This window comes from Lipophrys pholis (assembly GCF_963383615.2).
Source record: "Lipophrys pholis genome assembly, chromosome: 1".
NCBI classification, from domain to species: domain Eukaryota; kingdom Metazoa; phylum Chordata; class Actinopteri; order Blenniiformes; family Blenniidae; genus Lipophrys; species Lipophrys pholis.
Window position 1 is genome coordinate 4,057,209 of NC_137635.1, and position 10,318 is coordinate 4,067,526.

Below are 10,318 nucleotides of genomic sequence, written 5' to 3' on the forward strand. Positions count from 1 at the left end.
GCTGCTTCCTTTATAGATCGATTATAAAATGTAAAAAGAAAAGAGAACACATTGTACACAGAGGACAAATTACGACGTAACATGAGACAAGATTGCATGTGATAGAAATATTTAAACACAAATGTCCAAGTCAACGGTGATCTGATGGCCCAAGGATAAAAACGGTTTGATAATCTGTAGTAGTAGTAGTAGTAGTCGGACTGGTGATAGTTTTTCAAGTTGATTTAAAAAAAATAATGTAACAACATGTAATATTCGTTTAAAATTAAATGTTAACAAACAAATGGTCCACATTAATCAGAATCAGAAAAAATCTGAAAAATTGAAAAAGACAAAACTTCAAGAAAAAACAAACAAATGAAATAAAATAAAATAAAATAAAATAAAATACAATACAAAACAGTCGATAATGAGATCAAACCTATAAATAAATAAAATGAAAATATAGAAATAAAAAAGAGAGAATTCAATAAATAATAAGTTATTATGTATTCTAAAACGTGTCTTTATCCTTTTGATTGCCAGGTAACAACAATTAGGAATATATTCCAATTAAAAAGGAATCAAAATAATCTATATAAAATCATTTTGTCGTAGTTTTTAATTATTTAACTATAAAAATCAAGAGATCACTTTATCACGTGATATGTGACGTTAGCGTCCTAAACAGGATGTTCCGCCAATTCTGACAAACCTAAAAAATAAAAGCAATAAGTTTTACAATTGAGGGTGCGATTCTAACAAGTATACAGGTTAATGAAGCAGGGGTTATAGTTATATTATTTAATATAGAATATTCATACCGATGACACCTTGTAGTGTCCTTGTGTTTTGACTGGACGTCCTCTCGCCTCACGTAGAGTGTCTTATTTTGGTGATTATGACCGGAAGTGGAGTGCGGCACTAGACCACAGGATAGAAGAGCAGGGAAAACTCTCCACTGTACAACAACACACTCCGGGCCGGCTTGTCACCATTAACCAACAATGTCCCCGTACTGATGCGGACCCCGGGCTCCATGTCGCCGCCGACCTCCCTCCGTGCCTTCCGGAGTGTCGCCGGGCCGAGACCCGCCGCCGTCGCCATGGCCTTGTCGCTGCCTCCCCGCTGCACATCTGTCAGCCTCCCCGCTCTGCCCTCCGTCCTGCTCGGACTCCTGCTGCTGCTGCTTCCCGCCGCCGGGCTCTGCTCGCAGGGCGACAAGGAGCCGGTATACCGGGACTGTGTGAAGCAGTGTGTCCGGACGAACTGCACCGGAGCTCGGCTGCGGGGCTTCCAGTCCGCCCAGCCGCAGTACATGGCGCTGACAGGTGAGCTGTGACCGGGCAGGTGGCGGCGGATTCGGTTACCACCGTCACTTCTGACGTCTTCCGGGACTCCGGTGCATTTTAACTGGATCCGCGCTCCAGCGACTTTCAGTCCGCTCCGTTTTCTCATTTCTGAAGTCAAATAGAACACGTCTTTATTACTTCACTGCCAGTTTTTCAGGCCGAGCAACTTCCTAATAACAGTCATATAATTGTAATAGCACCATGTCACTATCAACAGTAGAGTCTGCATAGAGTTGGAGCCATTCCTGTTTAAAGCAGGAGTCACTTTTCCTGTTTAATTTTGCTTTATTCTATTTAATCCAGCCCATCTTTATTGGTAAAACACTTTCAATGAACTCCACAGCAGTTAATTCAACATTTAAGCAAAATGCATGAAAACCCAACTGTAAACTTTACCAAATTTGTTGTTTCTCTGCACATCAATTAAGATTATTAGACATGATTATATTTCATCGCTTTAACAAGAAGTCTTCACTTTTAGTCACTGACCCTGCCCTGTAACTGCATGGAGGCCCCCTGGGGAGGCCTCCCTCCCCCTTCATCCCACCCAAACAATTGTACCTATACTGAAACTGCTCTGCTCTCATTGTCGAACCACTTTATCAAACAGGTTGGCACACAACAAGTAGTAAAACTCTAAACTGATAACAGTCTGAGCTCTCCTCACCTTCTTTGTGGTTTTGTTTTTTTTTTTCTTCCCGTTTACCAGGTTGGACTTGTCGGGACGACTGCCGCTATCAGTGCATGTGGACCACGGTGGGCCTTTACCAGGCGGAGGGATATCGAGTCCCTCAGTTCCACGGCAAGGTTCGTTTCTCCTCCGTGATGCTTCAACTGGTGCAAAAGGAGCAAACTGCAGCTAAATTTAGTCGGCACCGATGGTCACTAAAAATATCTCCATACTATTATTATATATGTGTTTTATATATATATTCAAGCCTTTATTTCTGGCTGTTCCATTTTTTTCTTGGATTTCTTTCAGTGGCCCTTTGCACGCTTCCTGTGTTTCGAGGAGCCGGCTTCAGCACTGGCCTCTCTCCTCAACGGCCTGGCTTGCCTTCTTATGCTGCTGCGGTATCGCAGCACGGTGCCGCGCCAGAGCCCCATGTACCACACCATCAACGCCTTCTCTCTGGTGAAACTGCAAGTCCATGTGCCGCCTCCTGATTCAGACAAGTGTCGCATGAAAAAGTCACAAGATTCTGTGTGTGTGTGTGTGTCTCTCTCTCTTCAGGTATCTCTTAATGCCTGGTTTTGGTCGACAATCTTTCACACTCGGGACACTTATCTCACCGAGGTAATGCGCAGTACATACATGCACATTGTAAAGTTTTTATTTTCAACTCGTGGTTTTCTCTCACCTGAATAATGTCTGTCAGCTGGTAGTCGGTGCACAGCTGCCGTGACTCGACATAGAAACCGGCACCCCAGCACAATGGACTATGATGAACGACACCGCTTTCAACTCGCAGGCGATTCCCCCACTTAGCGCCACTGTATGTGGCCCCCGTGTATCGAGAACCGGGTGAAAGCGCTTCCCGAGAGCCAGACCACCTGTGGAGATTAGCGTCTTCCACTCATTGTCTAATGAGCTTAGCAAATCAGTAACGTCCTAATGCTATTACTGACGACTATTTGGGGCTTTACAGTGTATTTTCTATTAAGTGCAGCCATTATTGTTAATTCTTCATTGTTTATGGGTTGTCGGTTGTTGTTGTTTTCTCTTTCAGAAAATGGATTATTTCTGTGCGACAGCAGTCATTCTCTACTCAATCTACCTGTGCTGTGTCAGGTAAGTGTTCAAACACTTCAAACTGTGGTTTGATAATTTGTTGTAATACTTGCTGTTACCACGCCGTACCTGCAGAACGTTGGGTTTGAGGAGGCCGGGGGTGTCCAGCATGGTCGGCGTCCTGCTCATCCTGGCTTTCACCTCGCACGTGTCCTACCTGACCTTCGTCAGTTTTGACTACGGCTACAACATGGCTGCCAACACCACCATCGGTACGACAACGATTCTCCGTCTTCCATCCAAGATCCAACACTCGCTATATTTATCTTTATATCGGAGCTTATTTTGTTTTACTGCACTTGTTCATTCCTTATGCACTCTTTAACACATTCTGTCAAATTCAACTGATTATCATTTCCGTCTCAGAAAAGCAGCTTCAAATCTGTGCTCTTCTTATCGGCGTGCGTTTGGCGTTTGTCTGCGCAGGCATGGTGAACCTCCTGTGGTGGCTGTGCTGGTGCTGGCAGAACCGCCGGACGCTGCCTTACTGGTGGAAGTGCGGCCTGGTGGTGCTGCTGCTTCACGGCCTGGCTCTGCTGGAGCTGCTCGACTTCCCCCCGCTGCTCTGGGTCCTGGACGCGCACGCCGTCTGGCACCTCAGCACCATCCCGGTGCACTTCCTCTTCTACAGGTTTGTCATGACTTGGTGTCGCGTCGCCATCGAGACGTGACCGGCAGTTGACCATTTGACCTTTTCTTTCCAGTTTCCTGATAGACGACAGCCTCTACTTGCTCAACACAGAGAAGATGGGGGTCAAAGTGGAGTAGGAGGAGCTCGCTGCCTCTTCGCCAGGCCGACACACCTGCCCCCCCCCCCCCCCCCTCCCCTCTCCCCCTCCCTCCCCTCTCCCCCTCCCCCCCCCTCCAGTCAGGGCAGCCGGACACCCGAACCCTGAAGTAGCTCAGTGTCCCAGATGACATGCATGACCGCACGTTCATGGTTCTGGGAGAAGTTTGGCTTCAGGACTTTCTCCCGGCGGAGGAGTGGAGCCGAGTAAAGGGACCGGATGATTGTTGGAAAGGCTTTCTGACAGAAGGACCTGAAGGCAAAAGTCTCCCTCGTACGAAATGCATCCAAATAGACTTTGTTTACATTCTTTTTTTTTCCTTTTATTTCTCCTTGTATTTATTTGGCGGTAATTTTTCTCTTTGAAACTATTTGAAATGTCATGATTGATGCTTTCTCTACTTTGCCTTGTACTGACATGCGTGCTATCTTGTTTTTTCCCCCATTCCTTATAACTATACGACAGGATATGGTTCTTTTACCGTCACCTGTGGTTGGTGTGTTTGTGTTTCCTGTTTCTCGCCACTTGTGTACTCCTGAATCTGATTCCCCGGACACTGGAAGTGTGACTCCGAAGCCTTCTGGACGTCCAGCACAATGTTAGTTTGCTGCAGCCGACAATAGATGGCACCAAATCACCAACCAGACCCTCCAAACCCGCAGCAGCCCTGCTTCATGCGACGAGAGCCGTCTGTGCCAAAAGTGGACGGGCAGAAGCGGAGAGGTGCCCCCCGTGAAGGGGGCTGCCAGCTGATTGTTCCAGAGAGAGGGAGGGAGGGTGGTAACGTTGGAGGCCAGTCAAGCTGACTGTGGTTTTTTTTTTTTTTTCTTTATCACCATCACACCTTTTATTTTTGTGCCTCTCTTGTTTCCACTGCTGCTTTTGTCTCTTGTTCTTCATTGTAATTCAGATATTTTCTCATTCTGCTTATTGGCCTTAGTTGATTTCAGCCTGGTTGTGTGTTGTTGTTTTTTTTTTATTATTATTCTGTTGATAGTTTTACTTTTGATTAATTGATTTTGGATTTGGTTGGATCTGTCTGATTACAATGGAAGGGAAATGTTATTTTTTATTCACCTGGATTGCCTTTTAGTGTGAAGAATGGTGGAGGTTAAAAAAAACAAACAATGCAACGGGAAGGTGCAGTTATTTTCTTTTTTAGTAAATTATGGGGTAAGGTTGTGTGTGTTTGCACAAGAATTCAGGTGTTTATTTTCATTGTATTGTGGACGTGCACACACACTCACCATACCAGCTGTTTTTTTTTTTTTAAGATCACTGCGCCATCATTTGAAATACTTCATCTCCCCCGTGTCTGCATTATGCACTGTATCATATCTTTCTCGAGTGTTTTTTCTTTTCCTCCTTTTTCCCCGTTGACACCAAAAAGTCTTGAATTCATTCCACGTTTATCGACATGCCTCAGAGCGTACCATCCACACGTGCACTTTAGGATTGCGTGTACCTCTATGCACACGCTGTTGTGTGAAATTCTGCCCATGCCTTCGTAACTTTTGTGTGAGAATGTGAACAATGACCAGTATGTGCGTACACGTTGCCTTGACTTGACATTGTGTTGTTTTGGCCATCACAAACCAAATTACTGTGTGTGTGTGTGTGTGTGTGTTTGTGTGTGTGTGTGTGTGTGTGTGTGTGTGTGTGTGTGTGTGTGTGTGTGTGTGTGTGTGTGTGTGTGTGTGTGTGTGTGTGTGTGTGTGTGTGTGTGTGTGTGTGTGTGTGTGTGAGAGAGAGAGGCATGGCTTATGCTCTGCTCAATCCTTTTGTACAAGAACCGATATGACAGAGAGGGAGGGTGTGTGTGTGTGTTTATATATGTTGGAGGTTTTTCCTCGTGAACTTGTGTGAGACGACGGGTAAATTTAGCTTTGCTTGACAGCCTGTGAAGTGGGAGAAAGGTGGTGGTGGGGGGGGGGGGGTGTTAGGAAATACATAGAGAGGTTGACATGGGGCAAAAAGACTCCTTGAATCATGGTGCAATTTTATGATTTACAGAAAGTAATGCTCACCTCATACATTTATTGTCAACAGCCAAAATATGCTCAGATGCAGTAATGAACTTTTGTGAAATCATGTGTTTGGCCCAGTTATGGCAATATAATATTCTCCCCTCCCTAAAAATAAAGTAAATTAATGAACAATGCCTGTTTGAAACACACGATAAAAAAGTCTTTGTGAACCGATGATAGAGTAACGAACAGTTTCACTGGTGTTTGTTGTAATAAGTTGAATATTACCTGAAGCATTACCATTAAACAAACTCCAGGTTTTGCTTTACAAGCCATTCCATTGATCATTTCCTTCTCCCCTGCCAGTAACCACATCCCCCCCTTCCTCCTTTCTCTTTCGCGTGTGCTGCCCCCTGCCTGCTGCCCTGTGCACCTACACCTCTAATGAGGGCACCTCTCGACCACCACACATCTAATATTTGACCCCCCAAAAAATAAAAAAAATGCATAAAGATTAAAAACAAAGAAAAATAAATTAAGTAAATACATTTTTTCCTTTGTGGATAAAAATATTTAAAAAACAATAACTCAGATGTACCTTGTTTTCTTTTTTGGGGGGGGAGAATACGAGATCTGGGGTTTTCTTTGTGGTTTACTGCGACACAAACTTTATTATTATGTATTTTATTAGCTTCTTGATTTTCACAGTGGATTACTGTGTGAACTTTTCGCAGAGGCTAGAGTATCAGTACTTTCCACTGAAGACAATGGGAATGTGAAAGGTCTTGGATTTATACCCTCAGCACTCTAGGATATTATGGTTTGTCATTGACTTTTAAATAACACAATATCGTAGTAAGGTGGTAGATCACTGGTTTTCGTTCAAGGAGTCAGTCAACACAGAGTAAAGAAGTAGAAAACAAGTAAGGAAGAAAAAAAAAAAAGACTCCTGCCTCAAGAATTGCTTTGTTTACGGGGAAAACATTTTTTTCTTTTAACTTTCTGTGAAATCTGGTCTCGTGCTTCTCAATTAAACCTCACTTCTGTGAAATCATTTATCTTTGAAAGTGAGAGTATTTCTTTTAGACTTCTGCTTAAAGACGAGGACAACATTAAAACTAGGCTATTAAGAAAGGCATAAAAAGAGGAATAGATAAAGACTATTAAGATAAAGGTAATAAGATAAGTGCTCCCTGGCCGCAGTGTTCTGGAAGAGCTGTAGCTTTATAACAGATTAGTTTTTTTGCTGAGACATGTAAACACGCCGTTACAATAATCCATCTTACTAAAAATAAATGTTTCTCTCAATCTTGTTCAGCCAGAACTGTCCAGATGGTAGTAAGCTGCTTTTAGTTACTGTCTTGGATTTCAGGTCTAAAAACAATTACCTTCATTTTTTTTTTCAGGATTAAGTTGTAAAACGTTTTCACACATCCACTCATTCATTTCATTTATGCACTTATTCAGCAAGTATAAGCAGCTGTGGTCACTCACTGACACTGATATTTAGAGCCGTGTGTCATCTACATAATTGAGGCGATGTTGTAATGTTCCATGATCTGAGCCGGGGGGGAGCATGGAGATGTTAAATGAAAGAAGCTCACGCCCACAAGAGTCCATGACTTGCAAGTCGGTCATACACAGTTCAAGAAGTTTTGACTGAAAGAACGAGATGACAAGCGGCTAAAATGAGTTTTCTCCACCACTCCTCGCCTTCATGTGAACAGTTCAGGCATCCAGAGGAGGCCCAGTCGAGCCGCGACTCCTCCATATTGAAACTGTTGAGGTGGATCAGACATCTGACGGGGACGTCCCCTGGTCGCCTCTTATTAAAGAATCACAAAGCGAGTCCAACTGGGGAGTTTATCTGCAAAACTGTTCTATGCAGTTCAGGGTCGCAGGCAACTTCTCGCTACGAGGCGAGAGCAGTAAACACGATGGCACTGTGTGGCCTGAAATAGAGGAATAAATCAGTTTGTGTGTGTTGGAGGGAGAATGGAATAAAGAAAAGTGAAATGCAGAAAAAAAAGGAAGATTAGATTCAAGTTAAAATGGAAAAGATTATCAATTTTAACATTAAAAAGCAAAAACACATTAGAAAAGACTTACAGGGGAACGCTCATGTTTGGAGACTGTCGTTTCAAAGGTTTAATCAGCTTTTATCTGCAAACTAGAAAACAAACTAAACCACGGACAGAAAACAAACTGTGGTATCGATGCAGGACCGTCATAAAGCTGGTGAATAAACTCTACTACCAGCCTTGTAAACAGTATATGACACCAAGGTGAGCCTGCTGCCTGCGAGACACAGAAAGTGATTCTAAAGTGAGTGAACTGTGTCCTCTGTGCTTCACTGCTCCCCCTGCAGCCTGAAGGGCCTCCTGACCTTGGATCATTTGTGCCAGCAAAATAAACACAGTTTCTTATCTTTCTTTTTTCTTTTTTCTTTTTTTTTGTTATTGTGGGCTGCCCTTGTGTCTGTCATACAATCCAGACAGATTCCTCGAGCTCTGTATTGTCCTGCGGTGGGTGCGGGACAGCATGACCTCCTCGTCCTTCAAGGTGTCCTGACGCTTATGAGATCCAGTCTCGTTTTAAGATGTTGTTTCTAATGCTCAAGTTTTGCTTTCGTTCGAGGATCCAAGGAAGCAGCAGGAAAAGCCACGTTTTAGTCAGAAACATGATCGTTTTGCAGACTGTGCAGTTCTTCCTTGGACTCTCTCACTTGCACACAGTATCTCTCACCCACTTGCTGTGCCACTCACCTGTTAACCCAGCAGACATTGACCTGATATCAAAGCTGTTTTTACATTCACCTACAAAAGGCTCATGTTTTCATCGGTGCATTTATCCATTTATTTATTTATTTATTTATTTATTTATTTATTTATTTATTTATTTATTTATTTATTTATTTATTTATTTATTTATTTATTTATCATTTATTTATTTATTTATTTATTCATTTATTCATTTATTCATTTATTTATTTATTTATTTATTTATTTATTTATTTATTTATTTATTTTACCGACTTTTCACAAAAACTACTCACCTGAATCGCATACAATTTTCAGGGATGATTTGTCATCATCCAAAGACCAATCGATTAGATTTTGGGACGTTAACGGCTAACCGTACCCGAATAAATCCCCCCAAAATTTCACGTACAAAGCGGACGTGAGAGGCACCCCCTGGAGGAGATCGGAGGAGATCAGCTTCTGTTGCCATGGAGACGCTCCCTGCTCAGTGTTTCACAATGCTGACGTTGCTACCAGGCCGGGCTAGTGGGCATCAACATGAGCTCGCGCCTAACGTGCGAGCGATGCCAACTCGGTTACGCAAACAAATGCGGCGTTGGCGAAGGTCGGCGCTCTACCGAGTGTAGCTCTATTTTTAGGATGGGATGCAACAGCAAGAATACTTGTGGGTCTCATGAAAAGTGCAGGACTTGTGTGCCGCCTGGCTCAGTGAGAGGCTTCTTGTTGTTCTCCGATCGCTCCGTGCAGGAGGCTGGACTCTGACCCCGGCTGCAGTGGGTGGGGAAAGTGGATGGGTCGGGATGAATGGAGTTTATTCTTCTTCCTGCAACTCCCGATTTGACAATATGAGCACAGAGCATGGGAAAAGTCAACGAAATAAGACGATGCTCTATTGGCTGGTATAAAATATATATATATATATATATTTTTAAACTCTTTATAAACGGTATGAGGGAAAATGTACATTGATGTAAAATTGTTATTTATTCATTATATAGTGACACAAACTGATACAGACATACTTGAATTTAGGATAGTTTTGTGTTAAATGTAGTTTAATTAGTTATTTTTGTTGATTTGCTAAAGATCAGTAAAATAATACCCTTGAATTGGAATCATATCAATAGAATTTTGACACGATAAGTTTGGTTAATTATTTTTTTCAGAGGGTGAAACAGTCGACCTGGCAATAGCTTGTTGCACAATTTTCTTCCATTTACTTTTCAACTTTATATTTAATTTGAGATCTTTGTTGTTTCAATCGTCGTTTTCACTGTTGTCCTGAATAGTTTAGATGTTGTTTTTTTTGTTTCTTCTCAAGCATGTGGATTGAAGTAACCGTGTGGTTTCTCAAAGCAAGAACACATCTCGGGGGATTTCGGTGTAATAAAATCTATAGGATTTTATTCTTGTTAGTAAATAAGGATCTTGTGGTGATTTGGCATCTGGATGTTGATATAAAGATTTTTCTGGTAACGTCTGTGCAGAGTTTCTCTACTAGAAGACAATCCCAGCAACACAGTTAACTTTCCTCTAAACATTGAACTTCTTCCTGGAATTTTGCCTTTTATTTGTTTGAGATGGTGAAGATAGAGAAGGGGGGGTGGTGGTGGTGGGGGTGGGGGGGATTAGGCGACAACAGAGATTTCAGATTAAGTTAGATTTATTGAGGAAGTGC

The 10,318-nt window shown here is 42.6% G+C and overlaps 1 protein-coding gene across 1 annotated transcript; it reads left to right on the forward strand.

Annotated features, from left to right (window-relative positions):
- The first annotated feature begins 897 nt into the window (after window positions 1-897).
- Window positions 898-5,469, forward strand: pgap3 (post-GPI attachment to proteins phospholipase 3). Its single transcript, XM_080486581.1, has 8 exons — window positions 898-1,310; window positions 2,041-2,138; window positions 2,314-2,466; window positions 2,566-2,628; window positions 3,062-3,123; window positions 3,199-3,335; window positions 3,550-3,754; window positions 3,828-5,469. The coding sequence occupies exons 1-8, from the start codon at window positions 1,001-1,003 to the stop codon at window positions 3,889-3,891; spliced, it is 1,092 nt and encodes a 363-aa protein (XP_080342707.1). The 5' UTR covers window positions 898-1,000; the 3' UTR covers window positions 3,892-5,469.
- The last annotated feature ends 4,849 nt before the right edge of the window (window positions 5,470-10,318 follow it).